Consider the following 16,541-nt stretch of genomic DNA (forward strand, 5'->3'; position numbering starts at 1 on the left):
CGATTCTCGAACCCGCGGGCTCAGGCAATCCACTCACCTCAGCCTCCCAAAGGCGCGGGATTACAGGCTGAGCCACCAAGCCCGGCTCGCCTCTTGCTTTCTTGTAACAAGGCTGGGAGGTCGTAAGAGTGTGTTAGAGAAGCTGTTACTTTGGAACCAGAGTGGGAGTGATCGAGTCCTGCATCTGTGTAGCAGTGTGTGCATTTATAACTGTATACACAGGACACTAGCTGCTGCTGTACATCTAATGTATGTTTAAAATGTGTACGTTAAAAATATTAGCCGGGTTCGGTGGCTCAACCTGTAATCCCGTGTTTTGGGAGGCTGAGATGAGTGGATTGCTTGAACCCGCGGGTTCGAGACCCGCCTGGGCAACTTGACGAGACCTCATCTCTACAATAAATCAAAAAATCAACCGGGCATGGTAGCGCATGCCTGTAATTCTGGCTACTGGGAAGGCTGAGGCGGAAGGATTGCCGGAGCCCAGCAGTTCAAGGCTGCGGTGGCCGAGAGCGGCCACTGCACTCCAGTCTGGGCGACAGAGTGAGACTCCAACTCAAAAAATAAATAAATAAATAAAAATATTAAGGGGGGAAATTACTTGGCTATTGCCTAAACGTCCCCTTTCCCAAGGAGTTTTCTTAAGTTATCTTTGATGAAGCATGGCTTCCTGGACCAGGACCTGAGTCTCATGGAACAGCCCCTCCAGTGCCATACTCAGCCTCTCAGCACCCACTGCACTTGGGCCCACACTTCCTTTTCTTTTGAGAATAGTGCTGTGCCTGTTGGACCCTCTCTTGCCCTCCCTGAGCTTTTCTTTTCGGTCTTCTTTGAAGGCTCCTTCTTTTTTTTTTTGAGTTGGAGTCTCACTCTGTTGCCCAGACTGGAGTGCAGTGGCCACTCCCATGTGCACATGGACAGGGCTTTCCTCACCCTGACTAAGCTTTTTGTTTTGAATTGGAGTCTCACTCTACACCCAGACTGGAGTGTAGTGGCACACTTATGGCCACCGCAGCCTCAGCTCCGGAGATCCTTCCACCTCAGCCTTCCAAGTAGCTGGAACTATAGGTGCATGCTACCGGATACCCGGTTCATTTTTGATTTATTGTAGAGATGAGGTCTTGCCAAGTTGCCCAGGCGGGTCTCGAACCTGTGGACTCAGGCAATCCACTCGCCTCGGCCTCCCAACTGACATGGAGTTTATCATCTGGTGGGGAAACTTACTCCTGCAGATCATCGTTAGAACCAGTGGCCTAGTAAAGGTGTGTGTATAGTACTTTGAGAAACAGGAACCTTCCCTCAGGAAGTGACGCTTGACCTGAGTCTAAAGATTCAGAAATGTGTAATTGTGCCAAGTAAGAGGGAGCAGGAGGGAGTGGGACACTCCAAGGAGAGAGCCAGCGTGTGCACTTGCAAGACACAGATAGGCAAGGGCTGGAGAAGAGCGAGGAAGGGCAGGACAGAGGTCCCCAGAGGGTGTGAGGAGCAGAGGCTGCGAGGCTGTGCCAAAGAGCTGAGCTCCATTCTAAGAGCAGTGGGGAAATAGTGAAGAGTTTTCTACAAGGGCTGGGATGTGTGGCGGGAAAACAGGGGCAGACTCATATTTTGGGAAGGTCATTCCAGTGGTAGAAAAGAGAGCTGCAAGAGGGAGCTGGGGAGCCACGAGAGGGAAGGGGGCACTTGTGAGGAGGACTGTGATGAGAGCTGGGCCGTGTATGTGGGGGAGAGGGAGATGGCCAAGAGAAGATGTGGTCATAAAAAGGAAGGAGCCAAATCCAAGGAAACGAAGGAGAAGACAGTGTCAGCAGTGATTCTGGGTTTCCAGCTTATGTGACAAGGTGAATATTGTCACCATTCTGAGAGAGGGGCTCTAGAAGAGTATTCGATTTCATGGGAAGATAATGAGTTGAGTTTGTCATGTTGACTCTGATACACTTGCTACCAAGAGGGGAGCATTGATGGGCCGCTAGGTGCATCTGAAGCTCAGAGGAACACTTAAGACCAGAGTTCTTGGCATACAGGTAATGGTCAATGCAGTTTGATGGGGATTTCTCAGGAGAAGGAACAGGGCCTGGAATGCTGAGAGGAAAGGGCTGAGAACTGGAAACACTGCAATAGATAATTTGGGGAAGGAAAGTAAACTTGGGGGGAGATGGAGGAGAGAGGCACCAGGAAGAGAACGGCAACTGTCTTTCTGCTTGAGTTGTTGCTTCCAGGTCCGTGCAACATGCTGCACACTAACTATGTACGATGTACCATCTTGCTAGTGTCTTGTCTTATGGTGAATATGGATAAAGCTGCATGGTCCAAATTACTGCACTAAGTGGAAAACATATGCTTCTCCTTCCAAAACCATTTCTCTGCCAGTAAGCAAGCCAGAAACTTCAGTCATCTAATTTTTTTTCTTTAGTAATTCTTTCCAGTTTTTAATCATTCTTTTTTCTCTTTCCTAATTGTTGTATACTGCCTAGTTCAGTTTAGTTTATTCAGCATCAAAATTCCCATCATTTTTCCCCTAAACTGATTGGATCATATTATTATTGCTCAAAATCCCCAATAACTTGATCATTTTTAATGGGTAGATTTCAGGCTCCTGAGCACTGGCACTCCAGGGCTTCTGTGACCTGGGCCAGCTGGTTTCTTCTGCTTCTCCCTCCCCTGTGCCACCACATGGGACCTTCACTCTTTTTCCCTGAGCAGGCTCTGCGTTTCCAGACACTGCTTTGTTCATCTTACAAACCCAGATGAGAGCACCTGCTTTCTCTCTGTGCTGTTACCTGTCAGCCTCTACTCTTCCTCTCAAGACTGCTCCAAACTGGGTGTGGTGGCTCACACCTGTAATCCCAGCACTTTGGGAGGCAGAGGCAAGAGGATTGCCTGAGCCCAGGGGTTCGAGACCTCCCTGGGCAACTTGACAAGACCTCGTCTCTACAATAAGTCAAAAAATTAGCTAAGTATGCTGGCACTCACCTGTAGTTCCTGCTACTTGAAAGGCTGAGACTGAGAGATCTCCTGAGCCCAGCAGGTCAAGGCTGTGGTGGCACTGCACTCCAGCCTGAGTGACAGAGTGAGACTCCCAACTCAAAAACAAAAGGCTGCTCCAGTGCCTCCCTCCAAAAAACCTTACCCAGGTCCTCTCTGTTGCAGTGGTGACACCTCACGCTTCCATTCCCTCGCCTGCGCTACTTGGTGCCAGCTTCTTTTCTTGAGAGAAAGTGCCATCACAGCCTGCGTGTTCCACACAGCGCTTTTGCCTATGCTCATAATGTTGAATAAACTGTGCCTGTTAGTATAAGCTGGAAGGAAAAATGCTGTTTGTTTTTCTTATGTATAATTGCACTTGGTTTCAGTCCTGCTGTTATACTGTTTATGTAACTTTGTATGCATAGCACAGTCTTTTTTTCCCCCTTCCTGGACAGATTTGAGGGAGGAAGGGAGGCTTTTTTTTTTAAGGGAATTGTCTTGACCTTTAAAACAGTCTTAAAAATAGTCACTATCGCTTTACTTTTTCCAAAAATTTAAACTTTGAAAAGACCATTTTAAACACCTATTTTATAGTTTTTTTAAAGTAATGTATTTGCTATAGAAAAATGAGGAAACTAATAAATATGCTTTTTTATTGGGTTTATTTTTAAAGGTCACTCAGGATTGATATAGCAGTAAGTAAAGAATAAGCTTTCCATTAGTTGGAAGTTAATTAAGTGGCTGATAACCTGTTTTTAGGAGCTATACCTTCGATATTATTTTTGTTGTTTGACATGGCTACTGTTTTATTTGCATACACAATTTAAGATAATGAAAACATTTTGTTGAAATTATTTATATTTTTCTCCACTACTGTAAGAATGTTTCTGTATTTAAATTGAGATAGTGACTTCATGAATTTTCTAATAGGAAAGCTTTTGAAATAAATGGTAACTTTTATATCAGTTATTAAATTTGATTTCCCCTTTCTTATTATCACAGCTCTCAAGAGGCAGAATTTATATAATAATCCGTTCAACTCTATGAGTTACACGAGTCCTTACAGCCCAAATGCTAGCAGCCCCTACAGCAGTGGCTTCAACTCTCCATCCTCAACCCCAGTGCGACCTCCCATAGTTAAACAGCTAATACTTCCTGGAAATTCAGGTAAGGAGAAAATGAAATGGAGTCATTAAGGAGTGGTTTAAGTTACTGCACGCCATCAGAAAATCAGTTATTCATCAGCAGTTCAAGTTTGTTTTCCTTATGACACTTTGACCTAATTAGAGAAAATTACATTTAGGATCTACCTTGTACCAGGTACTGTCCTAGGCACCAAAAGGACAGAGATCAGCCATTGTGTTACATCCATATAGTTTTCTTGAGCATTTTCTTAGAAGTTGTTAAATGTGCTTAATTAAATGGGATCACAAACTTGATTCTTCTAATCAATAGATATTTATTTAACAATCTGTTTAGGTTGTAAAAGGTTCGGAGTTTAAAACTGTAGGCGTTCTTACAAGCTTCAGTAGTACCATTACATAATTGTATAACATTTTGTGTGAATGCACCAAGACTCACAGGGACTAGGAGCAATGTGGGAGGGGCATTTTGCTGGAGCCAGGGAAGGTCTGTTCTGCTCTGGTTTTGTGACCAAGGCTGCTATGGGGTGGCTTCCTCTTCCTGCTTCTATTGTTATGACTATTATGGCTTCTTTAAAAATTAAGTATTGTTAACCGCCTCAGACTTTGGCCCGTGTACTCCCCAATCTAATGCTCCTGCTCTTGCTTATTATACCCAGTGCCATATCTCACCTGTGGCAATATCACATGGAAACTTTCAATCTGCAGTATTTGTTTAGAATGCAGTATTTGTTTAGACTCAGGCATTATTTGAGCCTGACCCTGTAGTATTTTTCCTATCTATACTGTACTCTCATTAATAATATGAAGATTTATTATTGTGTATTCTTCTTTGCTCTCCTTACATGCCTTTCATGTTGGAGCTGACTCTTATGGTGAAGAATTCTGGAAAACAAGTGTTTCAAATAAATCTGTATTAGAAGTAGAGTGACAGTGTGGGGATTGTTATTGTCCTTCAGTAGAAGTCAATGACCTAATGAAGGTGTTTCCTTAGAAACACGTTAGACTCTTGAATGTGTGTTCCTTTTCTCCTGGCCTGTTTCGTGTCCCCTTTCAGTGTAGAATGATGAAGTACAGTATCTTTTGTGAATCGAGTTGCTTCATTATCCCATCATTTGTGCTCACTGCCAAATATCAGACAGCTCCTTGGATCCCCCTTACTGATCCCCCTTACCAGTTTGTCAAAGGAACGTTATAAGCATGGCTAATGTAGGAGCAGTGAGGCTTGTGTTCTTTTTTGTTTCTAAATCTCTAAGGAATTTAATTTTCTTCAAATCACAACATTGTTTAGAAAAAGATGCTTTCATTTAGGGAAAAGATGATGGTGTTTATTAATAACTGCAAGTTTGGGAGTTAAACTCATGTATTTGTACAGCAGTTTCATTGGCTAGTTTGTTGACATCCTCTAATGGTTATTTAACACTGGTTCCTTGCCAGGTGCTGTGCTGAAAGCATTACTGTTCCATAAAAGAATGATAAATTATACTTAAAGGAAAATACATTTTGTATTTATGTCATAGCATATAAAGGAGCCTCTATAGCCCTCGTTTTTCTTAATGAGGTCAATTTTTAATTTCAGGGAATTTTGCAAACAGGTAAGCAGAATAATAGTGATCTGGATCAAAGGATAGAATATCAAGCTAATTTTCAACAGACATTTATTCAATATTTTACCAAAGTTTGAATTTTTTTCTTTTTTTAAAGGTAATTTGAAAAGCTCATCAGACAGAAACCCCCCACTCAGTCCCCAGTCCTCTATAGATAGTGAGTTAAGTGCTTCCGAATTAGATGAGGATTCCATTGGATCCAATTACAAGCTAAATGACGTGACTGATGTGCAGATTCTAGCCCGGATGCAGGAAGAAAGTAAGTATTTTAACTGTTAAAAGTTGAGGTTTTTCACTGTTGCATTATTTTGTTGTGAGTATTAAATATGTCTTAAAATAGTATGTAGTAGAAGTAGAAATGTAGAGATGAGCCAGGCTTGGTAGCTCAGCCTGTAATCCCGCACTTTGGGAGGCTGAGGTGAGTGGATTGCCTGAGCCTGCGGGTTCGAGACCCACCTGGGCAACTTGGTGAGACCTCATCTCTACAATAAATCAAAAAATTAGCCAGGCCTGCTAACGCATGCCTATAGTTCCAGCTACTTGGAAGGCTGAGGTGGAAGGATTGCTGGAGCCCAGCAGGTCGAGGGTGTGGTGGCCGGGAGTGTGCCACTGCACTCCAGTCTGGGCGACAGAGTAAGACTCTAACTCAAAAAAAAAAAAAAAAGAAATGTGGAGATGGCCATTTTAGAGACTCCGTCAGCGCACATCCTCATTTGTTCGCTAACTTGTTTTCAGAGCCCGTTTGACACTCTGCCTGTGACTGGTGTTTGTTCCTGCCTGTCACTCTGCTCTGGTGCTCACTCACTGCACACTATTATACTATGTGTTTTCTAGTGTAAACCATGTTTTTCAACCTTTTATTAGTTGTTCCTCTAAGGAGCTTTTCTCGAATTTTTTTTTTACCTACCCTCCCCCTATGAAATTGTAATAGTATAGGTATACTCTAAACCTGTTTCAGTATTATGAGGGCCACAAACTGTTATGATAGCTATGATTTTTTCAAACTCCCAAGAATCGGTTTTTGTCCTCTTGGGCAAATCACCTTGCTTGAGAGTAGATTGTATACGCTATAGAAAAGACCTCTAGCCAGGCTCGGTGGCTCAGCCTGTAATCCCATGCCTTTGGGAGGCTGAGGTGAGTGGATTGCCTGAGCCAGCGGGTTCGAGACCCGCCTGGGCAGCGAGACCTCATCTCTACAATAAATCAAAAATCAGCCAGGCGTGGTAGCACATGCCTGTAATTCCAGCTACTCGGAAGGATCGCCGGAGCCCAGCAGGTCGAGGCTGCGGTGGCTGGGAGCGGCCACTGCACTCCAGTCTGGGCGACAGTGAGACTCCAACTCCAAAAAAAAAAAATACATAGAAAACTTTATCAAGTAGTAACCTTTATTTATTTTTATTTATTTTTTTGAGTTGGAGTCTTACTCTGTCGCCCAGGCTGGAGTGCAGTGGCACAGTCAGGGCTACCCCAGCATTGACCTGCTGAGCTTAGGCGTTCTTTCACTTCAGTCTTCCAAGTAGCCAGAACTACAGGTGTGCACTATCATGCCTGGCTAATTTTTTGATTTATTGTAGAGATAAGGTCTTGCCAAGTTGCCCAGGTTGTTCTCAAACCCATGGACTCAAGGCAAACAATCCCCTCACCTCGTCCTCCCAAAGTGCTGGGATTACAGGCTTGAGTTAATGCGCCTGTCCCTGTATCATTTATTAAGAAGCCGCAGAATGTTTCTTACTCTGCTGATTCATTTCCCATTTCCATATGACTTTCCCTAGAAGGACAACAGGACTCAATGCTTGATTTGTTTATCTAACCCTAGAAACCAACATCACGGGCCCCTTTTCCCTCACATTTTATTGAGCTCCTTGCTGAGTCTGTGGTATTGTCAGCTGGTGAGGGACTGGTTGTGGTCCTGAATGTGAAGAGAACATAAAGATGCTGCCGAACTCTATACCTGAGAGTAAAGTCACTCATTTCTTGTTTGAACCCTGACTTTTTATATCCCAATATTTTGTGAGAAGCTCAACCAGCCCTTTGCTCCCTTTGCTCTAGGTTTTGTATTGTTTTGATAACAAATCATATAAATTTTATCACTTAATAATTTTTTCTAAGCCATCCACATGCATAAATATTTATTTTTCTGGAGAATTAAAAAAATACTAAAAGTGTGTTGATATTTCCATAAAAACTTTAATTTTTTTTTTTAAGGAGATGATTTTCCTTGTTACAACATCGTTTCCCCAGATTTTTTGATAGCAGTTATATTGTAGAACTACAGATTTGGATGGTTGCTTGGTCCACCTCCTGCATTTTTAAGATGAAAATGCAGGATCCTCTAGCAATCGTGACTTCTTAGAATCCCCTTATGTGTGGAGAGCCTGCATTAGGAGCTGGATTTTTCTTTCCTGGCAGTACTCTTTCACTGATCTATTGTCTCTTAGTGTTTCCTTTATTTATCTCTAGCCCTAAAAACTGATAACATGAGACCTTTTTCTTCTGCCAACTTCTTGAACTCTTCATCGAGTCTGTGATATTATCAGCTAGTGAGGGACTGGTTATTATCAGGGATGTGAAAGGAAGAGAAGGATGATTTTCGTGCTGTGTTTACTAAAACTAGACACTGAGTAACTTGCAGTTAGTACTGTGACTCTGAAACTGACCGAAGGTCTAAGTGGACCCAGGAATGTGTAGTTTTATTTTATTTATTTGTTTGTTTATTTAGAGTTGGAGTCTCGCTCTGTTGTCCAGGCTGGAGTACAGTGGCACGCCCGACCACGGCAGCCTCAACCTGCTGGACACAGGGGATCCTTCCACCTCAAGCTTCCAAGTAGCTGGAACTACAGATGCGTACCACCACACCCGACTAATTTTTTTGATTTATTGTAGAGATGAGGTCTCATTAAGTTACCCAGGCTGGTCTCGAACCCATGGGCTCAGGCAGTCCTCTCACCTTGGCCTCTCAAAGTGCTGGGATTATAGATGTGAGCCACTGCACCTGGCTGGAGTGTGTAGTTTTAAAGATGCTTTGGATGATTCCCATCCACTATTTGGTGAACCATACTGGCAGCACTTTCTGTGTGTGAGCATGTGATTTATAGCTTTGATTACTGCTCTGTAAAATATCTTTTTGACTGGATTGCCAGTAGTAGCAGGGCTTGCTGAAAGTATTACCTAAATTCTATACTTTTTGTGTTATACTTTGTTTCTCATTGACTTTTATATATCAGCATTTGTTTTTGTTCCAGAAGCATCTATACAATTTGAAGGGCTCCTAAGGTTGTTTGGCATGTTTTTGAAGGTATCAAGCTACATAGGAGACTCTTGAAAATTCTTACTTGAAGACTTAGAATTTAAGTTTGTTTTATTGAAGTCTCTTAGGTAATGAAGCAATTGAGGTATCATTGTGTTCAAGTACTAAGTTCCAAACAGTGGGATAGAAGTGTCTTTCGTACCTTATCATTTTCATGAGTAAGATTACTCCACGGATTAAGTATCCAAGGAGTTTTGTTCACTGATATATTCATTTCCACTGGTTGGACAGTAACTGTGAGATAGGATTAGTTTCCTAGGATAAACAAGGCTAACCAGTGGCTGAGACAGCTACTCGAGACAGGTGGATGGCCTGGTTTTCTGAGCCCCCACAGAAAAAACAAGATGCGGTTGAGAACCAAACCGTTTAGAGCCGGCTAGAACCAAGATGACAGCTGATTTGCCTGCTACTTGACCTTGCCCCCCATGATACGCTCATTAGAATACATTATCATGCTCAGTGATAAGCCTTTCAGCCTATGACAGTTCAGACCCTGCCCATTTATAGTCACAAAGTGGGAGGAACACTGTTCTTAGAAATCTCCACCTCTTTCCCAGGATGCCTATGAATATTCTATCCTTGCTTAGCATATACTCAAGAGACAGCTATACAAATGTAATCCTAGCCCTGCCACAGTTGCTGTTCTTCTTGCAGACCCACCTGGGCTGCTCTGCCTGGTGAGAAGCTGCTTGCTATTCCTTTTTTCTTTAATGAACTCACTTGCACTTTACTTTGTCTGCTGACTCTTTTTTTTTTCTTTGAGTCAGAGTCTCACTCTGTTGCGTAGGCTGGAGTGTAGTGGCACACTCAGGGCCACTGCAGCCTTGGCCTGCTGGGCTCAGGTGATCCTTCTGCCTCAGCCTTCCAAATAGCTGGAACTACAGGCGTAACCCACTGTGCCTGGCATCTGCTCACTCTTAAATTCTTTCCTATATAAAGCCAAGAACCCAGTTGGCCTCTCAGGCTAGACCCCAATTTAGGGGTCCCTGTTCTATGTCAACTGTTTTCCCTCAGTATTTCTTTAATGTCATTCAAATTTGTATTACTGTTTTTAGGGGTAGAAATATTTTTTAACTATACCTAATCAAGCAGTTGAGATTTCAGATTCATGAAGACATCTCAAAGTTGAGCAAAAGTTTATGGAATTTCATTCAATTTAAAAACTTTCAGCCAGGTGCAGTGGCTCACATCTGTAATCCTACACTTAAGGAGGCCAAAGTGGGAAGATTGATTGAGCCCAGGAGTTCAAGAGCAGCCTAGGCAAAGTAGCGAAACCTTGTCTGGACACACACACACACAAATAACTGGGTGTGGTGGCATGCACTTATAATCCCAGCACTTTGGAAAGCTGAGGTGGAAGAATTGCCTGAGCCCAGTAGGTTGAGGCTGCAGTGAGCTGTGATCATACCACTGCACTCCAGCCTGGGCAACAGTTTTGAAGCCTCCACTCAAAAAAAATAAGTAAATAAAAATACCCTTCAGATGTGATTTATACATCGTTCTATGAGAGGGTGTCTAAAAAGTAGAAAAGGAGTTTCCCTTTACTCTGTTGAAATTTGTCAATGAAAGTCTTGTACTTTTAAGTTTTAAAAATATGTAAATGTTTGAAAATATAATTAAAGAAATAAAGTAACATTCCCTGTTGCCAGGTCTCCGGCAAGAATATGCAGCCACCACGTCTCGGCGCAGTTCTGGTTCATCTTGCAATTCTACAAGACGGGGTACTTTTAGTGACCAGGAACTTGATGCACAAAGTTTAGATGATGAAGATGACAGTATGCATCATGCGGTATACCCTGCTGTTAACAGGTTCTCACCGTCACCACGCAATTCACCTCGACCATCACCCAAGCAGTCACCTAGAAACTCACCGCGCTCACGGTCGCCTGCGCGGGGAATAGAGTACACTCGAGTGTCCTCACAGCCTATGATTAGCCGCTTACAGCAGCCGCGCCTTTCACTCCAAGGCCATCCCACAGACCTGCAGACCAGCAGTGTCAGGAACGAAGGTAAGGCCCAGTAGAGTAACTGGTGATGGAAAGGTGCCTGAAAAGGACATCCTTCATGTTCCAGGATTTTATGTTCAGAAAGTCAATTGGGAGATGACGTCAGGCTTGCAGTTTTATTGTTTTTTTGGGGTTTTTTTTGAGTTGGTGTCTCACTCTGTTGCCCAGACTGGGGTGCAGTGGCATGCTCCCGGCTACCGCAGCCTCAACCTGCTGGGCTTCGGCGATCCTTCCGCCTCAGCCTTCCAAGTAGCCAGAACTACAGGCGCGCGCTACCACGCCTGGCTAGTTTTTGATTTATTGTAGAGACGATGTCTCGCCAAGTTGCCCGAACGGGTCTCAAACCTGCGGGTGCAGGCAATCCTCTCACCTTGACCTCCCAAGGTGCTAGGATTACAGGTTGAGACACCGAGCCCAGCCTTGCAGTTTTATTAATAGTGAATCTGTACAAAAATAAAGGAGAAACGGAATTGTTATGTATTTGAGTAATTTTTGTGCTTTATGTTACTTGTGAAGTTACCTATTCAGATTTTGATTTAAATATGTAATTTCTGGCTCTCTTTAAGGGTTCTCTTATTCTACCCATTAACAGACTCTAGATTGAGTTACTTTATTTTTATATAAGATGAGTGCTTCCTGTTTTCTCATCTAAAATGTACAGAATGTTTAAATAAATAGTGTGATTTTTGAATGCTAATTAATGTTTTAATTTCTCTATCTGAAAGAAGGGGTTTTTTAAAAATTAAAATTATATCATTGTAGAAAAACTAAGGCGCAGTCTTCCAAACCTGTCCCGAACACCTAATACAGTTGACTCAGTGAAAAGCAGCCGAAGTGACTCAAATTTTCAAGTGCCAAATGGAGGAATACCTCGCATGCAAGCTCAGGCTTCAGCCAGTAAGTGTCTTTCTTATGCTTTCATTTATCAGTTATTTAAAGGAAGATGCAAATTTTAGGTGTTTATTTTTTGTTGAATAGCTGGATTAAGCTATAGCTAGCTATAGTTAGTTTTTTAGTGTTTATTAGTTACTATAAGATAATCATAGTATGGGGGGAGGGGGATGGGATTAACAGTAGCAAATATCTGTCGGGGTATGGGAAAACACCTCTTATCAACAGGGTGCCTGAATGAAACGTAAGTGTACACCTAACCCTTAACTCTACCCCACAAAACCATAATAAAAAATACTGATTAATTTAAAAAAATTTTTTTTAATTTATAAGATACCCAATTCTATCACTTCTTACATCTGTGTGAAACTCTAGTCTCTCCAGAATTTTAAATAAGCAAAGTCTAACTACTTAGGAAAAAAATGATAGGTGTATCTTTTGCTTGCAGAGTTAGAAGTATATATAGTAGCTAGTGTAATATCCAAAATATATATCCCTTAGTAAGTACTTAAGTTTTCTTTAATAACAACCTCTGTTTTTAAAATAGCTAAAAGTTTATTATTATTTTTAGAGCACATCATACTTAAACAATTTATTGTTCAGACCTATAGTGTATTAACTCTATTATCAAAATTGGATTTTTGTAGCTCTTCTTTTCTTTCCAAAGCAAAAATATCCCCTGAGAGCTCTTGGGTAACCTCGCTTTATTTCTGTACCTGTTGATACAAAATTCTTTATTTTCATTTGATTGATAATTCTTTGCTAAGAATATTTTTTTGAGAACAGTATAATATTGAATCAGTATTAAGTCAGGTTATAATAATCTAATCCTAATCCTACTTACAGATTAAAATTTGAGATAATAAATTGCCAGAAACTTTTTAAGAATGGATAAGAGTTTCTCTATTTAGGTTATCTTTTGGAAAAGAAATACTTAGAGTTAAAACTAAACTCTTAAACAGAGAAGATGAATTTTAGATAATCAAAGAAAAAACACATGTAGATTATACATTTTAATAAGTTTTGGTAATTCAGTAGTTCCTAACCCATGAATGTGAAAACTTTTTTCAATTATTATTTGTAATAAATATATGAGTTTTTATTTTTTGATAAGTAGTATGAGAATAAATACAGATATTTCTACTGTAGCACCAAATACACATTCCTTTAAAATCTCACATCCTACAATATTACACATTGAAAATGACAGCATGGACCAGGCTCAGTGGCTCAACCTGTAATCCCCTACCTTGGGAGGCTGAGGTGAGTGGATTGCCGGAGCCCTAGGTTCGAGACCCACCTGGGCAACTAGGTGAGACCTCATCTTTACAATAAATTTAAAAAAAAATTAGCTGGGTGTGGTAGCGCGCACCTGTAGATCCAGCTACTTGGAAGGCTGAGGCGGAAGGATCACTGGAGCCCAGCAGGTCGAGGCTGCGGTGGCCGGGAGCAGCCACTACACTCCAGTCTGGGCAACAGATTGAGACTCCAACTCAAAAAAAGAAAATGACAGCATGGTGGGTGAGTAGTCCTGGCACAGATACTGAAAGCCCAAGCAGCTTTATCACTAGAGCATTGATTAAACACAATAACGATCCTATAAAAGCACTCGCACAGGTAAAAGTATGCTGAGTCCCCAGTGAATAAAATACTGTAGCACATACAGGATGTCATGCTTTAAAAAAGAGTGGAAGGTCATGGGATGAAAAGGAAGAGTTAAACTTTGGAGTTAAGGAGACACATGCAGCACAGGTAAAGGTTAGAGAGGATCATGAGTAGGAACGTCTCAGGTAGCGTGGCCACACTCAGCCAGGAAGTGGTGGCAGGGAGCAATTGGGCATTGCGTGCCTTCATGTACAGGTAATTGAAAAACAATCAGACACTTTCAGAAGTTATTGCTTATTATCTAGAAAAGATACGAGCGTGTAGTTAAGACAGGTTTAAATAAACGATGACAGTTATTTCTGTGCTCTTGGCAAATGCTCCACAGGTCACAGCAGGTCTGCACATGGGACAGAGGGCTGCAGGCTTATGCAGACCCTTGTAACATGTCATTGCTCACAGTTTGAAGGGGTGGTAGCCATGACACGCACCTTCACTTTTTTAAGGCTGTGAGAAGTGATGAAAACACTAGTTTATGGACACTCATTTATAACTTGTCTCTTGAGCAGTTACAATTTTGAAAGAATTCAATTCTTTCTTAGTTGCTTTTCATTCTTCCTTGACTCTGTTGTGTTTAGCTGATGTCACATACTTTATGTTCAGATGCTGTCACTTGGTGACTCAAAAGTCAACAAGCTAGGAAAAACACATTTGAATCCAAATTACTTCAGTGACATATTGACAAATTGTCCTTACTTACTAGTTGCATATGATATTTATATTACAAAAATTTGCATTATACTGTATTTACATGCATCATCTTAATTAATCCTCAGAACAATTCTTTAAAGGAGGTACAGTTATTAACACATTATACAGATTAGAAATTGAAGTTTTAGCCAGTGGCTCATACCTGTAATCCCAGCACTTTGAGGGGCAGAGGCGAGAAGATTGCCTGAGCCCAGGGGTTTGAGACCAACCTGGGCAACTTGGCAAGATCTCGTCTCTACAGTAAATAAAAAAATTAACCAGTTATGGTGGCATGTGTCTGTGGTTCCAGCTGCCTGGAAGACTGAGGTGAGAGGATCCCATAAGCCTAGCAGGTCAAGGCTTCAGTGGTGGTGCGCATACCACTGCTATCCAGTCTGGGCAACAGAGTGAGACTTCCAACTCAAGGGAAAAAAAAGAAATCGAAGCTCTGAATGATTAAATTACTTATCTGTGATCAAACGGCTCCTAAGTGAAAGGTTAAAATATGTAGGACATAATGGAATTTTAATCTCTCAAAAAAATTTTTTTTTTTGAGTTGGAGTCTCACTCTGTCACCCAGGATGGAGTGCAGTGGCACGCTCACGACCACCCCATCGTCAACCTGCTGGGCTCAGGCGATCCTTCTGCCTCAACCTTCCAAGTAGCTGGAACTATAGGCTACCATGCCTTGCTAATTTTTTTGATTTATAGTAGAGATGAGGTATCACCAAGTTGTCCAGGCTGTTCCCGAACCTGTGGGCTTAGGCAATCCTCTCACCTCAGTCTCCCAAAATGCTGGAATTATAGGCTTGAACTACCACGCCTGGCCAACCTCTAATTTTTTTAAGCGAAAAATATGTATAGATGCAGTTTTGTAATCACGTATTTCATTATTTGAATAATTACAGGCAGAAGAGAAAGTAAGGTACCATCGTTTTTTTCAATTGTATATGCTTGTTTATTTTTATATTTGTAGCTGTAGTAAAACTTACTTAGTTAAAATGTTACAAATAGTGTTACCTGTTTTTCTTAAAATGTTGTCATTGATAACATGAAAATATGTTATTTTAATTAGTATATATAGTTTTCATACTTTGATATGTTTTTTATTATGTTTTTATTTTGATATATAAGTATGTATAAATATAATAGCAAGTTTGATACATTTATATATGAGTTGCTATTTTGTATCGTTTGTGTAAACTTTAGTTGTTGGTGTAATAAATGCTGCATTTGTTTTCTCCTAAGTATTTATTTTTCCAGCTCTTAAGTGGTACAGCTTTGGTTCTTACTTGCTGGTCTGCATGAACCTAACTTGGCAAGGTTGCTGTTACTTCCACCTGAAGGATCACTTCTTTTGCCTTGTTACTATGCCAATCACTATGTTTATCTGCTTATTTGCTGTGGCTGCATTATTGTGGATGCTGGCATTCGACTACGAGTATTATGAGAGTTCTAATATATTTTCATTTGTTTAGCTACTGCCAATTTTTTACTTTTGTATTTGGAACGTATTACTTAAAAAGTTTAAGAAAACCAGAGCATTGCGGAGGTCATGAATACATGTCACTTTCTCAGCTTCTTCAGTTAAAGTAAGGAGTGTTTGTGAGGGGCAGAGGCTTTCAAAGGGCTGATGCTTTCCTTTCTAATACTAATAGAGCACAGGTGTAGCAGAAAGTGTAGTTTTCAGAAAAACCTAGGAATTACTGGTTCAGAAGTGAGGAAAGGGAAGAAAGGAAGACCCAAGATGTTCTACTGATTAAAAAAATAGTAGTACCCAAATTTAGTTTTCTTTAAACATTTAAAGTACTTTTACATACTTCTCTCATTTGACCCTCACACATACTTACTTATCTTTATAGAAAGGGATCAGAGATTCATATAGATTATACGAGTTGTATAAGGTCATAGAAGAGTGGCAAAAGCAAGGCCAGCTTTCTCCTCCCTTCCAGTCTCTCCACCAGTCTCTCTCAAACTTTTTTTTTTTTGAGTCGGAGTCTCACTCTGTTGCCCAGACTGGAGTGCAGTGGCCGCTCCCGGCCACCGCAGCCTCGACCTGCTGGGCTCCGGTGATCCTTCTGCCTCAGCCTTCCGAGTACCCGGAATTACAGGCGTGTGCTACCACGCCCGGCTAATTTTTTTGATTTTAGTGTAGAGATGAGGTCTCGCTGCCCAGGCGGGTCTCGAACCCGCGGGCTCAGGCAATCCACTCACCTCAGCCTCCCAAATGCGCGGGATTACAGGCTGAGCCACCGAGCCCGGCTAGTCCTCA

At 41.5% G+C, this 16,541-nt stretch overlaps 1 protein-coding gene across 3 annotated transcripts in view; it reads left to right on the plus strand.

Moving 5' to 3' along the window:
- Positions 1-16,541, plus strand: part of SLAIN2 (SLAIN motif family member 2) — a 50,959-nt gene that overhangs the window by 2,705 nt on the left and 31,713 nt on the right. For 2 of the 3 annotated variants that reach the window (XM_021712822.1, XM_008058943.1), the window contains exons 2-5: positions 3,967-4,131; positions 5,811-5,972; positions 10,670-11,029; positions 11,789-11,923. In XM_021712822.1, coding sequence (XP_021568497.1) covers positions 3,967-4,131; positions 5,811-5,972; positions 10,670-11,029; positions 11,789-11,923 — 822 coding nt within the window. The remainder of the gene's footprint in view (positions 1-3,966; positions 4,132-5,810; positions 5,973-10,669; positions 11,030-11,788; positions 11,924-16,541) is intronic. The other variant, XM_008058941.1, reaches the window with a different exon arrangement.

The sequence above is a fragment of the Carlito syrichta genome, unplaced genomic scaffold (assembly GCF_000164805.1).
Source record: "Carlito syrichta isolate Samal-C Ts95f unplaced genomic scaffold, Tarsius_syrichta-2.0.1 Scaffold303660, whole genome shotgun sequence".
NCBI lineage: Eukaryota > Metazoa > Chordata > Mammalia > Primates > Tarsiidae > Carlito > Carlito syrichta.